Below are 26,707 nucleotides of genomic sequence, written 5' to 3' on the forward strand. Positions count from 1 at the left end.
CTAGAACTTTAAGAGGTTGGCTCGACAAAAGTAGTGGCTGCAAAATGGCGGAGGCAAACCCAGCTCTAGGCCTAAAACTGAACCAAGATGGTAATGTTGACTGAATATGTGGATAGATGACCAAGTTGCAGCCTCTATAATGGCTTGAGTGGACACTCTTTTTAGAAAAGCAGTAGTGACAGATTTATGCCTGTGGAATGAGCTCTGACTTTACATGGAAGATGTTTGCCATGGTGAGAACAAAAAGTGTTGCTATTACCAATCCATTCTTTAAATATTTTTTGTCACAATTTCACTCTCTTACCCTCAACAAATGCTACCAACAGTTGGATGATCTGTTAGAGAAACTGGTCACGTGCAGGTAATACCTCAATGGTTTCTGCACATCTACGGAAAGCAGGGCCCTTTCTTCTTTGCATTCTGGATTTAGGAAGAACACAGGGAGATGAACAGCTTGATTTATGGACAGTTCTGAAACCACCTTAGGCATAAAGGAGGGGCTGGTTTTAAGGGTGACTCTATCCTTGTAAAGATAAGTAATGTCTCCATGCACATTAGGGCTTGGAGCCTAGACGGACATCTAGCAGCATAGTTTTCCATGTTAAAAGCCTGACAGGAGCTGAAGCTGTTGGTTCAAATGGTGGCAGAGTGTTTTTGAAGACCTAGGGAGGAAGAAGTTTCTTTCCAAGTGGTCTGCGGGGAATAATACCATTAAAATTGCTTCAATTGTGGATGACAGTACGGGGGAAGGCTAGGAGGTCATGGGAGGATGGCTAAGATGACAGGGAATGAACTCTGACGCTGGAATAGGATAAGCCCTGTTTGACTGAGTAAGAGAGGTATTCCAGTATGTGAGATATGTGAACATGTGATGGCAGAACACCTCTGGACTGGAACCAGAGAGAAAACTTTTTCCATTTAGCTAAGTACAACTGTCTAGTGTTTGGTTTCCTGGCCTCTTTCAGAGTGAACATCTTGCAAGTAGGGCAAAGTAGATGCCAAAATCCAATTCTCCAAGCTGTAAGCCTGAAGGATTTCAGGTGTTGGTGAATTAAGATCCCTTGCTCTGGATGAGAAAGTCCAAAATTGGAGGTGGAATTTTGGTCTTCCTGTCACTGAGACAAAGAAGTGAGAAATGGTGTTGCTTGGGCAAGAAAGGAGGAATTAAGATTATTTTGGGTCTGTCTGATCCCACCTTTCCAAGCATCATGGGGATAAGGAGCATCAGTGGAAAGGCATACAGGTAGGGTTCTGGCCATTTAAAGACGGTGGCATCCACTCTCCATGCTCCTGTTGGATAGGTTCTAGAACATAACTTGTTCAACTGTTTTCTGAAGAGGCAGAAAGATTTATGTCTGCGGAACACCCTTCCCCAAACTGGTGAATGAGATCCAGATTCCTTTCCAGCATCCCTTCATTGGGGTCTAGGAGTGCTGAGCTCAGACAGTCTGCAAGGATATTATCCTGACCTAGGATACAGGATACTATAGATGCTATCAGGAGTTGCTGCCAGTATCCAAACATTCATTGCCAGTCTGTACAAGATGCAAGACTGCATCCCCATCTGCTTGTTTATGTAACCATGTGGTACTGTCTGCCCAAATTTGAAGAGTTCCTGGAGTCACCTTTGTCCTGAAGGCATTCAAGCAAAGAAAATTGCCATTCTCTTTCTGACATGCTGTTTTGTCTACTACCTGTCCCAGTCCCTCGAACTCTGAAATGCCTTAAGTGCTGCTCCAGCCCTGTCTGAACTGTCTGTAGGTAAGGTTTGTAGATCATCTGGCAGAATGAAACAGCTCCCCCTTGGTTTGGTGCAATCCCTCTCCTCCTGCCACAGGATGTCCTTTTTAGGTGTGGTAATAGAGGAATCATGGTTTATAGAGGCTGTAAGTGTTGCACCCAAGTATTCTTTAGGAAGCACTGAGGTTAACTAATATATAAGTTTGCCAAGGGAATCACGATAATGAATAAAGCCAAGTAACCCAGGGCTCTGAGAAATTCTACTGCCAAAATCATCTGAAGGTCTCCGAGATAGTTTGAATAGAAACAAGACTCTATCCTGTGGAAGGAAGGCTTTCTGTTGCATGGTATCTATGACTACCCCCAGGAAGGTGATTCTTGTGCTTGGCTGCAGTTATCACTTTTGGAGGTTCAGGGTTAGGTCCACCTTCTGAAAGCAAACCGCGATGATTTTGAAAGGCTGTATGATGTTCAAGGGGAGGTGTTGCCTGAATCAGACAATAATGCATATATATATATATATATATATATATATATATATATATATATATATATATATATATATATATATATATATATATATATATATATATACACACACACACAGTGGATATTGTTAAAATGCCAGGTTTTTGTGATATAAAAAAATGAGACCACAATAAATCATTTCAAAACTTTTCCCACCTTTAATGTGACCTATAACCTGTACAATTCAATTGAAAAGCAAACAAATCTGCTGGGGGAAAAAATATAAAAAATAAAAAATGTACAATAAGCTGGTTGCAAACGTGTGCACACCCTTAAACTAATACTTTGTTGAAGCACCTTTTGATTTAATTGAGTGTGTGTTTCTTACTAGTCTGTCTCGTGTGGAATTAGCATTGATGGAAATGCAAGAAAAGGATGGGTATGATCATCTTGAGGGAAGGTAGTGCGCTGAGACAGCAGATGTCCAGTGCCCTGCTGAAGGCAGACACTCAGAAATTGGCTGGGAGGTGCTACTAGGCAAGGAGGCAGGGACATAAGTGTACACAACCCTCCCTTGCTTAAACATATTACATCTAAAATTACATAGCTGTGGTGAAAAAGGAAAAATAAAAATTTCTGAATTACTGCTGTCACAAAACAGAAACCATACTGGCTTTGATTGAGATCAATGTAGGTAGGTGGGTAAAGCGCTAAATTTGTTGGCTAATATATATTTTAATGTATAATAAAAGGTGGGAGTTTGAGCTGGATGTGGCAGAGTTAAAGATGTTAAGATTTGCACTGGGTGTGACGAGTATGGACAGGATTAGGAATAAGTATATTAGAGGGTCAGCCCAGGTTGCAAGGTTTGGAGACAAAGCCAGAGATGCAAGATTACTTTGGTTTGGACATGTGCTGAGGAGGGATGCTTACTATATTGGGAAAAAAGATGCTAAGGATGAAGCTACCAGGTAACAGGAAAAGAGGAATGCCTAAGATAAGGTTTATCGATGTGGTGAGAGAGGACATGCAGGTGGTTGGTGTGGCAGAGCAAGATGCAGAGGACAGGAAGAAATGGAAACAGATGCTCCGCTGTAGCGGCCCCTAACGGGAACAGCTGAAAGAAGATGGTGATGATTTTTGAGATTGGAATGTGTGTTATTATGGCTAAGCTTGGTGCATCTTCTGGATATTATTCCTTAATTTTCTGACATAACTGAAGAAAGCATTGTAGCTTTATATGGTCTTTGTAGTCGTCTTAAGTTCCTTCTCTGCTTTACATTTTAGAACACTGTTCTTAAGTTCTTTGTTGGCATATTTCTGTGTGGCCTTATGGTAAGGAAAAAAACTGTTTCTCCTTTATTTGGGGGGAGGGGTGACACACCAGTAGAGTCAAGTTAGGGCATCTTCTGACTTTTTGAGATGCCGAGCCCAAAAGGTTCGCCATCACTGTGTTTGACACTACCTTACCGGTAGAGTGCTTGCAATCCTACAATAAACGGATAATGGGTTCAATGTGAAAGGATGAGAATCTGCACACAATCACTAGTGCAATTTAATAAAATTAGTAACAATAACTACATTTATTCACTCACTATGCCTAAGCCTCTCTCAGCAATCAAACAGTCAAAAATGGATGTACTAAAGACATTTATACACAAAAGATGACAAAGGAAAGCTAGACAATAAGAAATTGTGGCCAGGCAGCAGCAAAACATAGGACAGTGTCTTTAAATCATAATTCTGTTTGTGGAGAGTGGGTTAACTACCAAAGCCTCATAGAATTCACCCCAGTTTAAAAGACAGCTCTTCAAGACTGCAACCCAGCCAGGGTTGCAGGATTTCCAACCAGCCAGGTAGGGACAAAAAAAAAAAAAAAAAAAGGTCTTTCACAGCAAGTGAAGACCAACAAAAAAAAAAGGTCTTTAATGCACTAAGCACGGAGCTTCTCGTGTTTAATGTGTTGCAGTTCCGCATTCAACACAAGTAGCTCCGTGTTTAGCGATTTTTGATTAGCCCGCCAATTAAAAATCGTTAAGCACGGAGCTACTTCTGTTTTATGCAGAACACAAGAAGCTCCGTGTTTAGCGATTTTTGATTGGCCCGCATACGGGCCAATCAAAAAAACAAAAAAAAAAACAAAGCGGAGGCTGGCTGGGATTTAAACCGGCAGGGCAGGACTCGGGATCAGGCTGCTGATCTCGGGACAGTCCCGCCCAAATAGGGACGTCTGGCAACCCTGATCCCAGCCCTCACCAATCACATGCCTATTAGCTATGGAGGGACCAAAACTCAGAAAATTTACAGTAATTTGGCTGAAAGCAAGCATCCATCTTCAGAACCACTAGCAGCACTTCATGTTTAGCCAAGCCAATTTCCAGCTCAAGAAAGCCTCTTGCTCCAAGAACCTTCTAGCAATAATAGGAAGTGATGTCTGAAGAACACTGAATATGTGGTGGTGTTCCTTTAAAAACTGTAAAGATATGCTGCATAGAAATTATATGAATACCCTGAATGAAAAAGAACTTTTCTGCACTGCAAATATGCAAAGCCATAAAAAGCAGCAGATATACAACTGTATTTTTAAATAAAAGCAAAGAAACAGATGTCTCTCCTTTCATTTGAAATGTACTGGAAATATATTACTGGTTAGCAGAGAGAAAGAAAAACAAATTAAACTCATAGCAAATTTATTTTCAAGGAAAGCATGTGCAAAAAGTGAATAATAAATTGCTATTTCGTATTCCAATTACAAATATAAAACATTCAATACCATCACAGACAGATAAAAGAGATGAGATAAATCTAGCACTCTTTTTTTTAAAATAGAGCTTTAGAGTTCAGCTTCCTACATTCACAGAATGAAGTTGTCACAAATGAACAAGATAACAATTTTATCTTGCAGTTCCTTTAATGTTCTACATTATCTATCAGAATCGCTTCCACTGTCATCTGTTTCTGCTTTATGCTCTCCATCTGCATTTTGTGTTCCATCATCACTCTCTTTGTCCCAGTCTTTCATGGAAGCTCCCATCATGAAATCATCACGCAGTATACTCCAGCCTGGCTTATCCTTTGATTCAGCATTACCCTGAAAGAAAACCAAGAATTCAGAAGAGTCAGCCAGATACTACATTTCACACTGCAGCAGTTTTCGGACATAACAGTACTTTACAGAGCTTTAGGAAGAAACTACAATTTACCAGCAATGGATGAAATAGACATAAGTTTCCATTTCACAGACATGAAGATGGATTCTTCTCTCAGTACATTGTCCATGCAATATAAAACTATCATTGAAAAGCAAAAGGGTGGTACAATTTTTTCTTTATATAATTTCAGCAAATCCAAACCTTAACTTGTACAAAAAAGGAATAATGAGCTGTCACACTAACACAGGTGCTTATATTTTTGACACTTCTGTTTCATCACAGCACTTCCACTGTGAAGATCGCTACAAGTCCAATACAGACACTGGCAAGTGAAATCATTTTTAAATGACTTCTTTATAATCTGAGGTTAATAATGCACAAACTTGCCTACAAAGAACAAATGAAACACAGAGATCCATTACACGAGCAAACACAGAGTCAAGGAACTCCTCAATACTGAGTCTGTTAGCTTTTTTTTTTTATTTATTTATTTATTTTTTTGTAGATATATTTTTTGGACAATCTGCTTATTTTACTACTAAACAACTGACAAAAATGAAAGAAACTGGTATTACAGTCCCTGAAGCCTCATCTTTATGATCAAGAAAGATGAAAATTCAATCTTTCTGTAAAGAAAAAAAAAATTCTCCTGGTCTCACGCTGGAACATAGCTCAACAACGCCATCATGTGGCTCTCAGGTGTTCAATGCTATAGCTCCAATACAAAACTACAGAGGTTTATAATAAGTATTTAATTTTAAAAGGTACTTCTATTCAATTATCTGCTAATTTATTTTCATTGTAATTCTGCAAGTAATAATGACTGCTGGCTTAATACAGTTACTGCTTTCTTGTACTTGGAATAGCCTTTGTCTCATGATGCAACACTAATAAACTTAAAATTTGAATGCAGATGGACAGCACCAGGGTGGTGGGTATGTTAGTAATTCCCATTCCCCAGCACAACCTCAGCTTGAGCTCCGTGACACATCAATTCACACAGAATATTAATACATTTAGAGACTACATTTTTGCATGGCAGATTCATGTAATTTTATGTTACAGATAGTCTACACGTGCAAGCTTTTAAATAAAGAGTGGCTGATACACAGATGCATTCAAAGCTGTCAACATTTCAGTGAGCCATGCAAATGATAGAACTATTTGCAGTTACAGTCCAGCTTGCCACATATCTGAGTTTTAGACACAAACTACTGAATTAAGTATGCCAGTGTAGACTTTTTAGACAGCATTCAAAAACCCATAGTACTGGCTTCTACTATGAGCATCTGTAGCACAATTACTCGCATCACACATGCTCACTCATACAACCTCAGGATGTCTTGAAACAGGTGCTCTTTTTGTAGAGGGCCTTACTCACCCCTCTACATGAACGATACATTCCCCCAAACCTCTTGAAATTGGAAAGTACCCAAAACAGTGCACTGTAGTCCATGAAAATTACTTAGTTCACTCTAGCAGGAATGATTAAACGACTTCTGAGACTGCATGGATCAAGGACAGACATGGAAACCGTTATACTAACTTATACATAACCTATACTAACTTATACATAACCTAGAAATTTGAAGTTGTATACAGTTTAGTTTGTCCTCTGTGGTTCAATGTTTGCTCTTTAGCACCTTCTTCTTAGTGTTTAGCGATTTACTTCAAATGTACTGTTCAGCCTCCCCCAATGATTTTAGGTGGCAGTGTATCACCACTTAAACAGCCTTATCACCAAAAAAGAACTCTGCAACCCATTCTAGAGAGACAAAGGAAATGGAAACACTCCTGGGTCACATTCACATACCATCCTCCAGATTTCTCCACCGCAGAAGTGGACATACTATGCAGTGCAATGACATAACACTGCATTCTTCAGATTTCTAAATAATGTTCAACATTTTTCGGCCCTTTACCTTTTTATTAGAAGATAAGCATGACAGGATCATAAATATCTGACTCTACCCCTCAACATGGCCAGAACAAAAGACAGCACTCAGACTTTATATTTTCATCTTCCCCAACTGATACCAGGCCAGCTAAGCAGGTTTTCATAAACTAAGCCACTGATGAAGCATCAGACTCCTCACTCCCCCAGACTGTGCCGTACAAGGTATACAGCTTTAAATACAGTAATTATGTTGTTAGAGGGAGTTACCATATCATTTGGTACATATTGCTTCTTGAAGACAGCCTGACCTCAAAAAAGCTAAAACATGCAAGATGTTACTATGATGAAGTATAGAACAGACAGGGTATGAATACCACCAATGCCACGCAAAATAATGGATGGCATGGATGGTGTTTGAATCCCTCCCTGCCAAATGAACACAAGATGAAAGCTCCGTCGAGTCACACCATTACTGCGGCAGGTTAAAATAAAAGAATGCAAATAAGTACAATCAATTTGGCCTCAACAGCATAAAGGGAAATGCACTGCTTTCCTGGGTGTGAGATTTAAACATCTATCCCCCCAAGATCAGAAAAGGCACAAGCCACCTTCAAAGCAGTGTCTTTAACCTAGCATCCCAGGTCCCTTTCTCAGCACTTTCTCTCTGTGAACCACATTATCTTCCTGTGCCCTTTATCCACAGTAATTGCCTTTCAAACATGTTATTTTCTTACACAATTCCCAGGGAAGACTGTCAGAATTCTCCAGTTCCCCACAGCCTTTTTCCTGGTGACAGTAGTACTGCCACCAACCTTAATGGCCAGGAAAGTACAGTTTTGTACCTACCATAAATGTAGATGTCCGAACTGGATAGCATCTGCAGTCATAACAGCTGGGTTGTCCTGTCGTCAGGCAGCCCGTCAGTCGGCCGGATTCCAAAGTCCGGGTCCGGCCTCGGATGATGTCGCTCTTCATCCGACGTCATCTCTGTTGGACTTCGGGTATAAAGGCATCAGCCGACGCCATCTTCCTCAGTATTTCTTGCCCCAGATGCCAGAAGCCCTCCTGAAGGCTAAAATATTTTGGATAGATGCCAATGTTTCCAAAAGGATAGAGGTAACCACAAAAATAAGCATGTATGTACATATATACAAACAAATACACCATAAAAGACTCCCCCCCATCAGCTAGCTATTAGGAGGGTAAACACCCTAGGAGTACCTCAGAGGGGAAGGAGGGAAGGTAATCCTGACTGCAGATGCTATCCAGTTCGGACATCTACATTTATGGTAGGTACAAAACTGTACTATGTCCTTCATGGATGCATCTGCAGTCATAACAGCTGGGTAGAATACCATAGCCAACTAGGGGGAGGAGGATAAGGTAGATTATGGTGTGTTTAGGATCCCTTGCAGTACAGCAGTGGCAAACCCTGCTCGGGATCTGGAATATAGAGGCAAATTATAATGCTTGGCAAATGTATGCACGGAGGTCCAAGTAGCCGCCTCAATAATGTCTTTGGTAGCCACTCCTCGTAAGAAGGCTGTGGTAGTGGCTGTTGCCCTTGTAGAATGAGGTCTTATGTTCTGTGGAATTGGTTTTCCATGGAAGGAGTAACAGAATCGTATGCAATTTCCTATCCATTTGGAGATTGTCTGTTTGAAATAGCTTTTCCTCTCTTCCTGTTGCATAGGCCACAAAAAGTTGGTCAGTCTTTCTGCTGCTTTTGGTTCTGTCCAAGTAGTAGCGTAGCTGTCTATGTACATCCAAGGTATGCAGTATTCTTTCCCTCTGTTTTGTGGGTTGGGAAAGAAGGTAGGTAGGTGGATTGCCTGGTTTAAAGACACTCTGGATACCACCTTAGGCATAAATGTTGGATTAGTCCTCATGGATACTCTATCTTGGTGGAAGATTAGGAAGGGTTGCACTGCCATTAAGGCCTGTAGTTCTGAAACCCTCCTTGCTGAGGTAATTGCCAGTAGGAAAGCAGTTTTCCATGACAGGTGTTGTAAGTCTGCTGTTGCTGCTGGCTCAAAGGGTGATAGTGTCAACTTTTCTAGTACGAAGTTTAAGTCCCAAGCTGGTAATGGTGGTTTTCTTGGAGGTTTTACATTCTTGATTCCTCTGAGAAATTGTCTGAGCAGAGGGTGTGAAAAAACAGGTGGATCAAAGCTGTATTCTGCTGAAATAGCTGATGCATGTATCTTGATGGAGGAGTAGGACAGGCCTGAATGGAGAAGTTCGCCAGATACTCCAGGATGTTAGGCATATCTATGTTTGACACATCTTTTCCTCTTTCAGAACTCCAGCTGACAAACCTTTTCCATTTTCCAGCGTAGTTCCTTCTTGTTGAAGGTCTGCGTGCTTCAAGAATAATGTCTTTAACTCTTTGGGAAAGTTCTTGATTAGCTGCTGCTATGTGATGTTCCATGCAGTCAGTTGTAAGGTTTTCAGGTTTGGATGTATGGTGCTGTAGTTGTTCTGAGTTAGCATCAAAGGCATCAGGGTATTGGCCACATATTGTTCGAGACAAGCTCCTTAGTAGTGGATACCAGTGTTGTCTTGGCCAGTTTGGAGCTATCAGGATTATCCTTGGATGTTCTTCCTTGATTTTTAGGAGTACTTTGTGTATCAAGGGAGAGGTGGGAATGCATAAACTGTTAGGCCCTTCCAGCTGAAGGAGAGCGAATCCACTTTCCATGCTAGTGGGTGAAATGTCCTTGTGCAGAATTTTTGAGTTGGTGATTGTGAGGAGATGCAAATAGATCTATCTGAGGCATTCCCCACTTCTTTGTAATGGTCCTGAAGATGTCCGGGTGCAGGTGCCATTCGTGAGCATCTGATGTGGTCCTGCTTAAGATGTCCGCTAGAGTATTTTCTTTTCCTGGTACAAATATTGCTTGCAGCTGGATGTTGTAGCTGAGTGCCAGGGTCCACAGTTCCAAAGTCATTCTGCATAGGGGTATGAATGAGTGCCTCCCTGTTTGTTGATGTACCACATGACTGTGGTGTTGTCTGTCCTTATCAACAGCTGGCCCTCTTTGAGAAATGGTCTGAACTTTTGGATAGCCAGTTTACAGCCAGCATTTCTTTTAGGTTGATGTGCAGGTGAAGTTGATCCTGAGTCCACAATCCTTGCACGCATTTGTCCAGCATGTGGGCCCCCCATCCTAGGTCTGAAGCATCTGTTGTAATGCTCTGGCTTGCTTGACATCTGAGAAAAGGAAGGCCTGGGTTGGACCGGCATGCCTGGGCCCACCATAGGAACTCCTGTTTTAAGCATGGAATTAGTGGGATTTCTGTTTCGAGGCTGTGTCTGTGTTGGGACCATAAATTCCGTAGGTACCACTGTAGTTTTCTCATATGTAGTCTGGCAAATGGAACCAAAATTATGCATGATGCCATGAAGCCCAAGGCCTGCAGAACTTTTCTTGCTGTTAATTTGTTCAGCTTTGTTAGGGACAAGAAGTAAAGAGGGAGTTCTTTTTGTTTTTCTGTAGTTAGGAATGCCATTTGTCTCACTGTGTCCAATTCCGCTCCCAAGAATGTCCTTGTTTGGGATGGTATCAGTCTTGCCTTTTGTAGATTGACTGTGTATCCCAGTGCTTGTAGCAAGTAAATGACCCTTTGCAAATCTGTTGTCAACTTGCTTTTGTTGTCCCCTTGTAGCAGGCAGTCGTCCAGGTATGGGTAAATATGAATTCCCTGCAGTCTGCAATATGCGATTACTGATGCCAGGCATTTTGTGAATACTCTGGGCGCAGTAGATAAGCCAAAAGGCAATGCTGAGAATTGATAGTGCTCTGATCCTGCAAGAAATCTGAGGTATCTTCTGCAGATTGGTCGAATAGGGACGTGCAGGTATGCCTCCTTGAGATCTAGAGTTACCAGCCAACACTCCTTGCCCAGCATGGGAAGAAGTTGCTGTAGGGTCAGCATTTTGAATTTTGGGACAATGATGTATGTATTCAAGGTGGACAGGTCGAGAATTGGTCTCCAACTTTTTCCTTTCTTGGAACTAGGAACAGTCTGGAGTAGAACCCTTTCCTTGCTCTGCTGCAGGCACTTTTTCCACAGCTCTCATGTTTGCTAACTCCATTATCTGTTGTAAAGCTTCTGTTTTTTGATTTGGAGGTAGATTTGGCATTCCTCTTTGACTGGTATAGTGTGGAAGTGGAATCGGTAACCTTGATGTATAATTTGCAGAATCCACTTGTCTTTTGTTATGTGGTGCCAGTTCTTTGCAAATAAAGTTAACCTTCCGCCTAGTGGGGCTGCTATTTGCTCCCTGGTAGGCGGTTTTAGGAGTAAGTCACTGTGGCTGTGTTGAAGTAGTGGCAGTGGCTGTGTCTGTGCCTCTGTTGTTACCTTGCCACTGTCGTCCTCTGTAGGCACTTCCTCTGGTTTGGTTTCTGCCTCTGGAACGTCTATTCCTGCCCCTTTGAAATCTTGTGGAGTCAGGAAAGGACCAATTCTTGGCAGGCCAGTTCCTGCTAAACCTTGGGGTTGAACCTGCAGGAAATCTTTAACAGTTTGAACTGATTTTGCCTTTTCTTCCATTTTCTTCATAACCTGCTGGGCAGGTGCACCAAACAAACTTGTCTTATCCATAGGAGCATCTAACAATTTTGCTTTAACATGATCTGGTAGAGCTTGCTCCTTTAGCCATGCATGCCTTCTTATCACTGTGCCAGTCATGGCTGATCTAAATGAAGCCTCCAGTGCATCATAGCCACATTTTAAGGAATGGTTACTAACCTGTTGTATGTTATTTACCATTTCTAATACATATTTCTTGTCAAGAGCTTCATCAGTGGTTAATTTTTTAGTTCGCTGATCAAGCATAAACTCTTGGTATTGTATCATGTGAAACTGGCAGTTTAAAGCTCTAGCTGAGAGAGTAGCTGAAGTGTATACTTTTTTACCCCATCTGTCTAATGCCCTTGCTTCCCTTTCAGAAGGAGTAGGATTTTAGCTATGGTCGCGGCAACTGCCTTGGGACCCTGGGATATTGTTTCTGGGTCTGCAAGGGGCCTTGTAAAGGTGGTGATGAGTGTCAGGCACCCTGTAAAATCTATCTGGTTTGGCAGGGGCTGGGGGTAATGAGTCTGGAGCAGAGCAGACATCATTAAAAGCGTCATCTACCACAGAAAGAACAGGAGGTATAGCTAAGGGCCTGTGCTGTGGAAGGTGCAGAAAGGTTCTAAGTCTTTTCGGGAATCTGAGAATTCTTGTTGCTGCCATTGGAACTGCTCTCGCATGGCATGCAAGGTTTCCCCAAAGGAGAATTCTTCTGGAGGAGGCAGCTGGAATGGATTCTTCAGCATCAGAATCCTCAAAATTAGAGAAAGGGCCTCTGGCTGGTCAGTAATGTCTGATTCATCTGCAGAATCATCAGAGGACACTGGCTCAGGGGGCTCTGCCCTAGGTCTCTTATCTGGGGGCTGAGAGGCCCTGTCTGGGTGAGGTTGAGATCCTCTAATTAAAGAAATCAAATCTTCTGCCAAGGTGAGCATTTGAGAACTAGAAGAGGGCCTGGTTGAGGGTGGTTTAACAGGCACTGATTTGGTAGACTTGGCTGCTTTAGCCCTGGCGAAGGCCTTAATGGACATGGCTGCTGGAGGCCTAGCAGCACCACGTGCTGGGGTAGAGACATCCAGGGGAATGGTGTCTGATACGTCAGTGGGTAACGTTTCAGAGGCCGATTCAAGAATTGTAGCAGGGGCCTCAAGAGTAGAGATAGATTCGGCTGTACCTAGATCAGTTTTCTCGGTTTCGGCCGAAACCGAGACACTCGCGGTTTGCTTAAGCGTGGTTTCAGCCGAAACCGCGGACCGCGAGTGTCGGTCTTTTTCTTTGCGTTTTTTGGCAGAAAGTGTAGTCGGAGGTTCCGACGACATAATGTAAGCAAAGTCAGAACCGAAAAACTGTTCTGCAAACTCCGAGCGTTCGTCGGTTGAAGGAAGCACAGGCCGAACAGGCTGCTACGTCGTGGGCTGGGCCTAAACAAGGCAGACAGTAAGAATGGAAATCTTTATGAGGTATTTGTTTCCCACAGGTTAAACAATTATTAACTTTTTCTGACATCGGCTGAGGCAAGAAAGAGTCCCCAACGGGGTACTTAGCTTTAGAAGTCTTAAGTAGTATTCGGTAGAAAAATCTCTGGATCCGACCGACCGGCACTTGCGAACAGCTTCTGCTTCGGGCGCCACGCGGCAAGAAAGACTGAGGAAGATGGCGTCGGCTGATGCCTTTATACCCGAAGTCCAACAGAGATGACGTCGGATGAAGAGCGACATCAGCCGAGGCCGGACCCGGACTTTGGAATCCGGCCGACTGACGGGCTGCCTGACGACAGGACAACCCAGCTGTTATGACTGCAGATGCATCCATGAAGGACATCCTCCAGTTACCTGCTGCATTTGACCAAGCCAAATATTAAATTATACACATTAATACCTTCACTGATAGTATACCCAAAGTGCAGATGAGAGCCACCACGACTTGTTAACCCACAGTGTTAAGTGATACCTTCCTAAGTAACTAATAACAATAATACACATAATAAAATGGCTACCTACAATAGATGAAAAAGTGAATTAACTTTAAGTAAAAAGATAAACAATGCAACCACAGATTAAATATGCAGAGAAACAAGAACATGCACATGGAGGAATAAAATAATGTTCAGTTAACACACAGGAATGCTTACAGAAGGCCTCTACCTAAGCTAGCTACATGTACCTAACTGCTTCTGCCTTAAAGATTTACCAATTCCTTACTGCAATGTTTTCAGAAGAGAACAGGTAGAAATTGCAGATAGCAGACAGAAATGTAAATCTCAATATTTTCCAAAGATAAGACAGGACAAAGAGCAGTCTGACATGGGTCTATGTTCAGTCACTGAATCAAACTTTAAACATCAAACGTTTACATTACCAAACACGCTTATCTTCGAAAACAAATTCGAGTGTAATAGCTGGCCAACAACCAGGAAGTACACGATTTATAAGGTAAGCTAAACAACCCCTTTTTAAACTAGCTCTATTCCCAACTGTAGTGTGGACTTGGAGTTGATACATATGGGGGGTTAAGCTCCCCACCTTGGCTGACAAGGTGCATATCATTGGATGTTCAAAATGTTGGCTAACTACGGCCAATTATTTTCAAAGATACGTATGTTCTGTAAAATGCGATTATTAGCAGTTAGCTGAAATTTTAATTCAACGACTGAAAACAGACCATCTCAAATACCTATATACATTGCAGGTCCTCACTAGTGTTCTCTGAGAACCATTATGTTATTTGTTTTTGTGGAAAGCATCACATCAGCTTATTTTAGGTGCTTGCTTTCCCACAACAAAAGTAACTAAACTAGTTCTTTTACCTTTAAGTTTTTTTCATAAAAAATACATATACATACAAAATGACTACTTCCTCTGAAGTGCACTTTAATTACATTAGATGATTCTTGGCATTTCCTGTTTCCATCCTTGTACTGCTTAGTGATATGCAAGTACCTAAGTTCTTTTTGAAAGAGCGCCAAAAATTACATTTCAAATACATTTCATGCCCTTTTGTACTCAAAAACAGAAAAGGTTACAATCGCAGGCCATGGGAAATGCACAATTTGCACAGCAAATGGGTTACTAGTAAGAAATGACAGAGAAGAAATACAAAATCTTTAAATCTTAACTCATTACAGCCTAATGACATCTCCTGGCATGTCTACAGTTACATTCTACTGATGTCTCTAGGTGTCAGATATTGCCTGTTCGTATTTGCATTAATAATTCCAAAACAATGCTACATACACATTATTAAAAGATTATATGTTACAGCTCACATAATAACAAACCCCAAATGTACTGATATTTGACCCTTATCTAGAGTAGATTAAGAGACATACAGTGGATATAAAAGGTGTACACACCCCCTGCTAAAATGTCAGGTTTTTGTGATATAAAAACTGAGGCCACAATAAATAATTTCAAAACTTTTCACACTTTTAATGTGACCTATAACCTGTACAATTCAATTGAAAAACAAACAAATCTATTAGGGGAAAAATATAAAAAAATAAAAAACGTACAATAACATGTTTGCATAAGTGTGCACACCCTTAAGCTAATACTTTGTTGAAGCACCTTTTGATTTAATTACAGCATTCAGTCTTCTAGGGTACACACCTGCCATCAATTAAAGAGACTCTGATCAACCCCAAATAAAGTTCAGTTGTTCTAGTAGGATTTTCCTGACATTTACTCAGTTGCCTGCTAAAGCAGAAGCCATGGTTCGCAGAGAACTTACAAAGCATCAAAGGGATCTCACTGTTGAAAAGTATCAGTCAAGCAGAAGAGTACAAAAAATTTCCACAGCCTTGGATATACCATGAAATACAGTGAAGACAGTCATCAAAAAGGTGAAAATATGGGACAACAGTGACATTGCAAAGAACTGGACGTCCCACCAAAACTGATGAAAAGACAAGATGAAAACTGGGCAGGGAGGCTGCCAAGAGACCTACAGCAACACTGAAGGAGCTGCAGGAATTTCTGGCAAGTAGTGGTTGTGTAGTACATGTGACAACAATCTCCTGTATTCTCCATATGTCTGGATTATAGGGTAGGGTTGCAAGATGGAAGCCTTTTCTTACACAGAAAAACATCCAGGCCCGGCTAAAATTTGCAAAACAATACATCAAAGTCTCCCAAAAGCATGTGGGAAAATGTGTTACTGTCTGATGAGAACAAGGTTGAACTTTTTGGTCACAATTTCAAAATGTGCGTTTGGCGCAAAAACACTTCACATTACCAAAAGAACACCATCCTCATAGTGAAGAGTGGTGGTGGCAGCATCACGCTTTCGAGTTGTTTTTCTTCAGCTGGAACTGGGGCTTTAGTCAAGGTGGAGGGAATTATGAACAGTTCCAAATACCAGTCACTTTTGGCCCAAAACCTTCAGGCATCTGCTAGAAAGCTGAAGATGAAGAGGATTTTCACCTTTCAACACAATGACATCCAAGCATACATCCAAATCAACAAAAAAATGGCTTCACCAGAAGAAAATTTAAATTTTGGAATGGCCCAGCCATAGCCCAGACCTAAATCCAATAGAAAATCTGTAGAGTGACCTGAAGACAGCTGTGCACAAGAGATGCCCTCTCAATCTGACAGACTTAGAGTGCTTTTGCAAGGAACAGTGGGCAAATATTGCCAAGTTAAGATGTGCCATGCTGATAGACTCCTACCCAAGACTGAATGCTGTAATTAAATCAAAAGGTGCTTCAACAAAGTAAAAGGGTGTGCACACTTATGCAACCAGCTTATTGTAAGTTTTTTATTTTTTATATTTTTCCCCTAACAGATTTGTTTTTCAATTGAATTGTACAGGTTATAGGTCACACTAAAGGTAGGAAAAGTTTTGGAAAGATTACATTTTTTTATATCACAAAAATCTGGCATTTTAACAGGGGTGTGTCCACTTTTTATATCCACAGTATATTCATATGCTATTTACTTATATTGTAAAATATTTATAAAAATATGAAAATTAACAATCAAGTGACAGACAGAACTGCTTATTTTGATATGAAAATTCACAGAAGTATAAAGTAAATGCTTCTGTCATTGTAGATCAATGTGTGTGTATACTTTAAGAAGCTATCCAAGGGTTTACATAAGTGTATAATTACTGAACACATGCAAGCTAGACTGCCATTTGGTAGTACGCTGTTGAGATATACGCATACATGTATGCAAGGTCCGTCTGTTAATTAGTTCATTTGTATTTTATGATGCTGCTATCCCTTCCTGATGTGTTTTTATGTATTAAAGCAATAAACAAAATATCCCGCCTGCTTGCCATCTATGTTAAGAGAGAAAGACGTGCACCATTGTGTCAGAAGCAGCATGACTAAATGTCATGAAGTTAGAGGCAGCATGGCTAAAATGAATTATGGTACTTTTTTTTTTTTTTTTAGAACCGGTGGAAGACAAAGTGAATCATCCCTAAAACGTACATACTTCGCAAAACAAATCAGAAATAAATTTTACATATGAAAACTTGCTCAGCATTATTTCTTTTTCGTAAAATATGAAACAAGGCATACAGAACATTATAAATGATATTCGCATAAACCAACATGTAGGATGTGGATAAAAAACATTCGAATTATTACAGAAAATGTTCAAAGTCTGAATTGCATAAAACTAACAAAAGGAAATTACCGTGTCGGGCTGGCAACTCAACATCATAAAAAACAACTGCCAATCATTAGCGGGCCGGAGTTCCACTATGGTGACCCCTAACCAGGAAAAGCCAAAAGACAAACAACCACCACCATATTTTTGCAACCCAAGTATTTTTCGTATTAAGCAAAGATATCCAAGTTATCAGAAGTGCATAAAGTGTTTGCATGTTTGTGCAGTGTAACAGTAACGCTATTTTGCAAAAGTACAGCCATTACAGAGCATATTTCACAAAGTACAGTATTTTGAAAATATACTAGACCTGATCATCACAAACATGGGGACAAAATGCTCCACACCGGAAGTATATCCCTCATTGGTGAGATCAGACCATAAATTAATCTCACTGGAGATCCACATCCCGCCCCCACCCCCAGCAAAAAAGACCACAGTGAAGAACTTGTCAAAAGCAAACTTCACACTTCTTAAGACTGGAGTGGTATCCTTCAAGGTCCCCGAGCCAGTGGAAACCACAACCCACGCTGCTGAAACCCTTACAAATGCCTTCTACGAGCACCTCGAGGAATGTATGGATCAAGCAATCCCTAATAAAATCAAGACCCTTTCCACCAAAGGCAGGCGCCCGGTCTGGTGGACCTCAGCCATAAACAAACTCTACAACAAGAGGAGAAAGCTACTACATGACAGAGCAAAATCCCTAAAAGGGAAGGCATCTCTGATCAATACTAGCAAAAAACTACGATCACTCATAAAATCATCCAAGGCCAACTTTGAGAGAAAAATTGCTAATGACACAAAAGACAATCATAAGGCCTTCTTTAGCTATGTTAGAAACCTGGGTGGAAACTCCCAGATATGCTCAGAATTAGTCCAAAATGATAAAAAAAAATCATTGAACCCACAGACATTGCCAACATACTGGCAGACAGGTTCAGTGCAAATTTCTCCCCTCCCTCCCCCCCAAAAGGAGAAATATCTATCCCACCAGAGTCTAGCCTCCCAAACATCTCAGATGCCCAGGTGAGAGCTGCTCTCTCAAGCAAAAAACACAGCATCAATGGGACCGGACGGTGTCCCCGGCTGTGTGCTACACGAACTCAATGAGGAACTAAACCCACACATAAGGCTGCTGTTTAATCTTAGCCTTACTACATGATACATACCCAAAGAATGGCGTACGGCAACTGTGGTCCCACTCCACAAAGGCGGTGCTTCTACGGACCCTGGAAATTACCGCCCCATAAGCTTGACGAGCCTTGTCTGCAAAGCTATGGAGAGGATCATAACGGAACTCATAAATAAAGACATTGGGGACCTACAGACACTGGATCCTACCCAATTTGGCTTTGTCAAGGGCAGATCCTGCCTCTTGAACTTGGTCGACTTTTGAAACAGTCACTAAGGCCATTGATGAGGGTAAGGCAGTTCACACAGCCTACCTTGACCTAGCAAAAGCGTTTGACACAATACCCCACTCGGGCATCATAGAAAAGCTCACCAGCTTAGATGTAAACCCATATGTCACAAGATGGGTTGCAAACTGGCTCAAGGACAGAACACACAGGGTTAGAGTTGCTGGTGCCATGTCAGACTCTAAGCCGGTCACGAGCGGTGTCCCACAGGGCTCAGTCCTGGGCCCCCTCTTGTTCGGCATTTATTTTTCTGAAGTGCAGGCAAACATAGGGGGATTGTGGCTGACGAAATTTGCAGATGACTGCAAACTGGGCACCATAATTGACACTCCAGACACAGACATCCTCCAGAGAGGTCTCATAGAAATGGATAACTGGTGCCAGAGCCATGGCCTTAAGCTAAATGCCAAAAAATGTATAGTCATACCCTTTGGGAAAAACAAGGTAACCCCCAATTACCACACAGGTGGTAATCCATTAAACACGGAAGAAGTTATCAGGGACCTGGGGACCCAAGTTGACAGTAACCTCTCTTTGACACTCACATTGCCAAAGTGGTTAGGAAGACCTTCTACATTGCCCACCTGATCATGAAGGGATTCACATCCAGATCAGGAGAGGTCATTGTACCCCTGTACTCTTCACTTATCAGACCAATGATCGAGTACAACGCCCCATTCGGAATGTACCTTACCCGACACCTGCAGCAGTTGGAAAGACCCCAAAAGTTCCTCACCAAAAGGATAAAGGGGCTCAAACATATGTCATAACGATGCCCGACTGAAGAAACTCCAGCTCTATTCAGTCGCATACCATCTGCTCAGAGGTTATCTGTGCCTGACATACAAGGCCATGTCCAACCCGGAATTAATGGACATGCTCCACCTCAAAAAATCCAAATCCACCAGAGCCACGAGAGCAAGAGACAAACCTCAACACGGATATAAATAGGACGTGCTGGAGGGACAGATTCATCACACAGACTCCCTACACTATGGAACAGAATACCAGTCCATGTGAGGCAGAGCCCCTCACTGACTCTGTTCAAGAGAAATCTTGACGAGTGGATGGGAGATCGTAGGTTTACCCCGGGAATCATCTCTGTGTCACTGCTGGACAGAGGTACAGCAAACTAATGGGTATAGTATTCTCATCCTAAGGGGTGGTGAAAGCCACACACACTCTGGCTAGGCTTATAAATGCCCTAGGGCAGATAGCCTAGTATGAACCTATGAACAGTAAAGCTATTTTGCAAAAGTACAGCCATTACAGAGCATATTTCACAAAGTACAGTATTTTGAAGAGTTTACTGCGCATATGAATGCTGTTACAAGCTCTCAAACAGTTTGTTTGTACACAATTACAAGGAACATATTTTCAGTGTGTACATACTTTGTAGGCATGGCAGACATTTTGAAAACCCACTGTACTTGTGTTTTGACAGTAATACTGCACAGAACTGGTGAGTGTGAGCAAGAGTATGACATTTTCATACAGGCTGCATTTTCTGAGATGACAGTACAAAGGCACTTAATTTAGCTAGAAGAGAAGCCATAGAAAAAGAACGATCATTTGTGTACGACCCGAGAAGGAGAAAACAGTTGTACTGTTGTACAGGCTGAGTCGAGTGCTTAAAACGTAAATTTGGGGAAATTTGTAACCCCCAGACACAAGGGATCAAAAGCCTGCTGAAACGTCTGCAGCCTATATAACCGACCCGACAAGGCTAAAATGTGCAGATTTGATAATTTAAGGGATGAGTTGATAAAGGACAGGCTTGTGTGGTATTAAAGATGATTCTGTGAGAAAGATTTTGCTTCGTGACAGTGATTTAACTTTCAATAAGGCCACTGAGATTTATCAGATACACCAGCTCACAGAAAAGCACACAAATATGCTTACAAATGAGAACAGCTCTAGAAGGCACAGTGACAAAGCTCATGTTGATAGTATGCAGCACGTTATTAAAATAAAATGGTCCCAAGCACATGGCAGCAACTGTAGCCCCTGCAGCACTCACTGGTAAATCCCAGAACCTTCTAGCAACTTCTAGAGTTCGCACAGTCTCAGTGAAGCATAACAGGGAGTCAAGCATACTCAAAGCATGGGCCCCAACCTACTTTCATTGCCAACTGTCATAATTGTGGTGGAAGTCATGAATCTAAAAGGGAAAAATGTTTAGCTTTTTGTCAACAATGCCACAAATGCAATAAATGGAATAATTTCAAAAGGCCCACATTATTTTATTAAAAGGGAACATTTAAAAAAAAACGACTTGATCAATTAGAAAACTGCAGTCCTACTCTTTATGTGGATGGGGTATCAGTACTTCATGAAAACAGTCAATGCAGTAGACTTAAGGGCAAAGAATGAAGTATTTTGCACTGTTCAGCTAAATGGCAAACCCACAGAAATCAAAGTAGATGCAGGTTCTAAGTGCAATGTTATGTCAGCAGAAACACTTGCAAGTGTGTGTCATGGGAAAGACTATTTGGCAAGGTGTGTGAAGCTGGTTACTTATGGAGGTGAAGAATTCAAACCGAAGGCTTAGTAGTGTTTTCATGTTACTCTGCTGGAAGAAGCTACAACTTATTTTATGTGGTCAAGAGGCAGTCCAGTCATTATTAGAGCTCAGAGATAGTTTGAAAATGGGACTGCTTTTATTTAATAAGGAAGTCCACCATGTTAGCTTGAAAGAAGACTACTCTAATTTTGCCCAGTACATTTTTTCTACCCATGATGATCTTTTCAAAGACAAACTAGGCAAATCTCCAGTTGTGTACTCTTGAAGTTAGACCCAGAGGTTAGTCCAGTTATGAGGCGAGCTCATAAAGTTCCAGTAGCCATGCAGGACAGAGTCAAAGCCGAGCTAGATAAAAATAGTGTGATAAGGTGTGATTTTTTCCAGTTGAAACTCCAACTGAATGGGTTTCTTCCATGGTGGCAGCTCATAAGAAAAGCTCAGATGACATCAGAATATGTACTGATCCAAGTGATTTGAACAAAGAGCTAAAAAGACGTGTGCACAGTCAAAGTCGCAGCCATGATGCCCAAATGCCACTATTTTTTCTGACTTAGATGCAAAGAGTTCATTCTGGCAAATTCAGCTTGGCAAAAATTCCTCATTGCTCACTACGTTCAGTACTCCACTCGGCAGGTGCAGATTTTTTGAGAATGCCACTTGGGACAAATTCTGCAAGTGAAGTTTTTCAATGTGCAGTGGAGCAAATTTTTTTCTGGGTATCCTTGTGCTATTATAGTAGACATACTAGTAGGAGGTAACAATGAAGCGGAGCATGACAGAAACCTCAGAAAAGTTCTAGAAAGGGCACGTCAAGTGAATCTTAAGTTCAATCTGCACAAATGCAAATTCAGTCTACAAGAAGTTAGTTATGTTGGTTATTTATTTTGAGTACAGGCTTACAATCAGAACCTTCAAATTAAACAGCCATTCTCGAGATGCCAGCTCCAGACAATGTGCAAGCCCCGCAACATTTTCTTGGCATGGTCAACTACCTAGGCAAGTTCATTCCAGATTAGAGCCAATTATCAGCACCACTCAGACACGTAAAGATGTATCCTGGTCTTGGTTAGAGCAGCACCAAATTTCCTGAAACAGAGAATTGCTAGTCCGCCAACTGTCAGATACTATGATGTTCACAAGCCAGATACACTTTCCTGTGATGCTTCAAAATTTGGTCTTGGTGTAGTTATTCTAAAAGAGGATCAACCTGTTGCCTATGCATCAAGAACGCTTACCCAAACTGAGATGCAGTATGCCTAAACTGAGAAAGTGTTTTTGGCAATTGTGTTTGCATGTTTGAAGTTCCATGATTATGTTTATGGTAGACCTATCCAGATCAAAACAGACCACCAACCTTTAGTCACTATCTTGAGACAGCCAATGCATTCAGCACCAGCCTGACTGCAACACATGATGCAGACACTGCAAAAGTATACAGGAAAGGCAAACTTATTTCTCTTGCTGATACCTTATCCAGATTGCTCAGAAACACTACAGAACAGAATGAGAACGAGAACCTTGATTCTGAAGTCATGGAAGTGAGAATTTTTCTTCTATATGTCTTGATGAGTTGAGAGATCATGCAGCCCCAGATCCAGTTTTACAAAGGCTCAACCACTTTATCAATTAAGGATGGTCGTCAAAGCAATCTAGTTTACCTCAAAAAGTGTAATGAAAGGTCCGAAAGTAATCGTTCCGAAGTCCCTGCAACGAGTACATCATTACTATCTTGTACTGTGGTCACCCAGGTACTGACTCTACCAAAAGAAGGGTGAAAAGTCTAGTATTTTGGCCTATGTCACAAGACATTGAGAGAGTACTTTTATCTTGTTCCGTGTGTAACAGTACTAAGCCACATCAGCTAAACAAGATTCTCAGACTACAGTGTACAAGTCTGCAAAAAGTTACTTCTGACAAAGGCACACAGTTTACAAGCCAACAGTTCAAAGGATTTGCTGAAGAATGGGACTGTCACGAGTAGCCCTGAGTACCCACAGTCAAATGGTTTGGCAGAACGTGCAGTTCAAAATGCAAAACAGTTACTGGAGAAGTCAAAATGAGATAATAGTGGTGTTTTCCTAAATCTCTTGAATCGCAGAAATGTTCCTCATGATAAACATCTTGGTTCACCTGCTCAGACACTTCTGTCAAAACAAACCGGAACCACAATACCAATCAGTAGTCAATTGTTGGTTCTATGTGTAAAGAACAACACATCAGTGAAAGCCAATCTGCTGAAGAAATGCCAAACCAGAAGTCCTACTACGATCAAACCAGCAAACTGATCAATCCATTATGAGAAGGAGAAGTGGTAAGGATGCAAATGTCCAAAGGTTATGATTGGATTGGTGTTGTGAAGAATATTTGCTCAGAGCCGAGATCATACATGGTGGAATCACAAGGAGCCCTCTTTAGGCGGAATCGGAATTATTTGAGACTGGTGTCTCAGCCTATGCCACAGCACATAGCCTATGAGAAAGACCATCTCAGAGTGAGTTGTCCGGTGTTCCAATTCCAGAGGACATTCCAGTCCTTTGACAAAAGTTCCTGATAAGAGTTGTGCAGCGCAGACTGTCCCTCTTGCTAAATTTAGTCCAAACTGTTATATTACAAGATATGGTCACATCTCTAAATCCTGTAACGGATATGATGCAACTTGGACATGAAGATTGTGTTTTGTTTCTAGTGTCTATAGCAATACATGTCTAACTCTGATATTGTTTTACAAAGGGCAATCTTTTTAAGAGGGAGGATGCAGATCAATGTGTGTGTGTGTGTGTGTGTATATATATATATATATATATATATATATATATATATATATATATATATACACACATACATACATATATATATATATATATACATACATATATATATATACATACATATATATATATATATATATATATATATATATATATATATATACATGTATATATATATATATATACATATATATATATACACACATATATATATATATATATATATATATATATATATATATATATATATATATACACACACACCTTCAAGAAGCTATCCAAGGGTTTGCATAAGTACTGAGCATGTGCAAGCTAGACTGCCATTTTGTCATAAGCTGTTGAGATGTAAGCATGTATGTATGCAAGGTCTGTCTGTTAACTAGCTCGTTTGTATTTTATGATGCTGCTATCCATCCAGATGTGTTTTTATGTATTAAATCATCTAAACGAAATACCCTGCCTGCTTGTCATCTATGCTAGAGAGAGACTAGCGACAGGCAGTATTGTGTGCTGCTTGAACGGCTACAGAGATATCACAAGCTGTTTATACATTACATAATTTAGATTTACTGTGGCTTATAAAATCCAGTTTAACATCTAGAACTGAATGTGCAACCACTGTAAAGGTCACTTTGTGCTGAACAGTTTGCCATTTACAATTTTCTAGTAACACTTATGGTTCTAGAGATATGAACATTTGCTTGATCTTGAGGCAAAGACATTAATTTTTAAAGGCTCAAACCATGCCCACTAAGAGGGTACAAACTCAGAACTACTCTATTTGAGAGAATGAGTTAAATCAGTTTGCCTTATCCTGCCATCAGCCCTGGGACCAGAGTTATATGATGTCAGATTGGCGAATACACCTGCAAAAATCAAGAAATATGTGCTTTCAAGAATGCTGCATGTAGACATACTGAAATACAATGCATACAGGAAAAATTCTCCACCTGCAACAACCAAGAATTTTCTCATTACAAGACTTCTTAGCAGAAAGTTGAAAAGTCTGGATAACAAAATTTGATTTATTCTTCAATGTTAGAACAGCACAGGAGTACCCTGAAAAAGTACAGTGTGGCATATTTTTATATGCTGCTCGAGAAGAAACCTACCTTTCTTGAAGAGCAGAAAAATACAGCAGCTTACATTAAAGATGCATTAGAGTTTGTCCTCGTAAATACTGAAGTGAACAAACAGCAAAGGATACTACAGAAACCTACAGATGCTTATGTCACTGAGCTAAACAATCTAGCCAAACTGTTTATACAGAGCTGCACACAATTAATAAGGAACAGAATAGTTTACTGTACAAACAAATATGGGGCAGGTCAATGGGGAAACGGGAAACAGACTTGAACTTGCCAAAAGCTATGTATTTATGCAGAGAAAGAAAGTATAGGACATGTGGTCAGACCAACCATTGGAAGGACAAGAATCTGTTTCACAAGCAAAATTCACTGGACTGAAAAATTATGCTATCTGGTATATTTATCACATTTTCAGCAGATACCAGGGCCTGGTACATCATTATTAAGAAAAGTTCATTCAGACAGCTGGGCTTGAGCAATTCCCTCCTCAACAACTCATTATTAAATAATTTTGAAATACAAATGGAAAAACGGTCAGATTAAGATGTGTTGTGTATTTAAAAAAAAAAAAAAAAATCATTTAAATTGTTAGCGCAGCAACTTAGCATGTTAAGGTGATATGTGTGAAATAATGGGCAAAAGTCAGAATTCATAATGTGTAGCTGCTGAAGTACTGCAGTCAGAAAACAATTTGCGTAGCTGCAGAACCAATGATTCACTTGTTTTCACCAACGATGACCTGTAGATTCAAACAGTTCAAGGGTGTAAAAATCTCTGGAATAGAATGCAGGCGGAGGCTGCAAGATCACAAATCACTGTAAAGTGCATTTGCTTTTCCTTGGTCTAGTTGCAACTACTGTACTTTGAAATTATGTTAAAAAGTGTGTGCCCCTAATTACCAGCTTATGTGACTTAGAATCACCATGTAGTTACTTGTATCTAGGTGTGATTGGTTTCTGGTACCTTTTCATTTATTTGCCTAACAGTGTTTTTACATCAAGACAGAGACTGCAATTCTAGTGGCGGCAGAAAGGTAGCCTGGCCAAGTAGGGAAACACACCAGCAGGTTTAAAGTGAAATCTTTAGATTGGCCATAGGACCTTTCAGTTGGTTTAGTCACTTTTCTTTGAGTCTGTAAAGTCCTCTCTTCTTTGCAAAGCAACATTTATCAGTTAGCTGCACAGATTTAGGCACTTGGAAACCAAATTTCCCCTATAAACCTTACTCTGTCTAGTACTCAGTTGCACAAAGAGCAACTTGTTTGCATGTGGAAAAGAACTGCCACATGGATTTCAGTCACACAAAGCCAAGCTGTAGTTTCTATCCTCACAGCACCAAAGTTAGCCTACTGCAACCCCCTACTGTACCACTGCTTCGCAGTTCACCTAAAAAAGACCTAACACCATGGAAGAGCACATTTCTAATTTCTCAAAGACCAGCTTGGGTG

General features: G+C 40.8%; 1 protein-coding gene across 3 annotated transcripts in view; it reads right to left on the reverse strand.

Moving 5' to 3' along the window:
- Positions 1-5,031: 5,031 nt before the first annotated feature.
- The window catches only part of RRP15 (ribosomal RNA processing 15 homolog), a 321,335-nt gene continuing 299,659 nt past the window's right edge, over positions 5,032-26,707 (reverse strand). For all 3 annotated transcript variants that reach the window (XM_044061464.1, XM_044061456.1, XM_044061447.1), the window contains exon 5: positions 5,032-5,299. In XM_044061464.1, the coding sequence (XP_043917399.1) occupies positions 5,132-5,299 (168 nt within the window). In that variant the 3' untranslated portion in view covers positions 5,032-5,131. The remainder of the gene's footprint in view (positions 5,300-26,707) is intronic.

Source organism: Protopterus annectens, chromosome 1.part0 (assembly GCF_019279795.1).
Source record: "Protopterus annectens isolate FY-2018-M chromosome 1.part0, PAN1.0, whole genome shotgun sequence".
Classification (NCBI taxonomy): Eukaryota; Metazoa; Chordata; order Ceratodontiformes; family Protopteridae; genus Protopterus; species Protopterus annectens.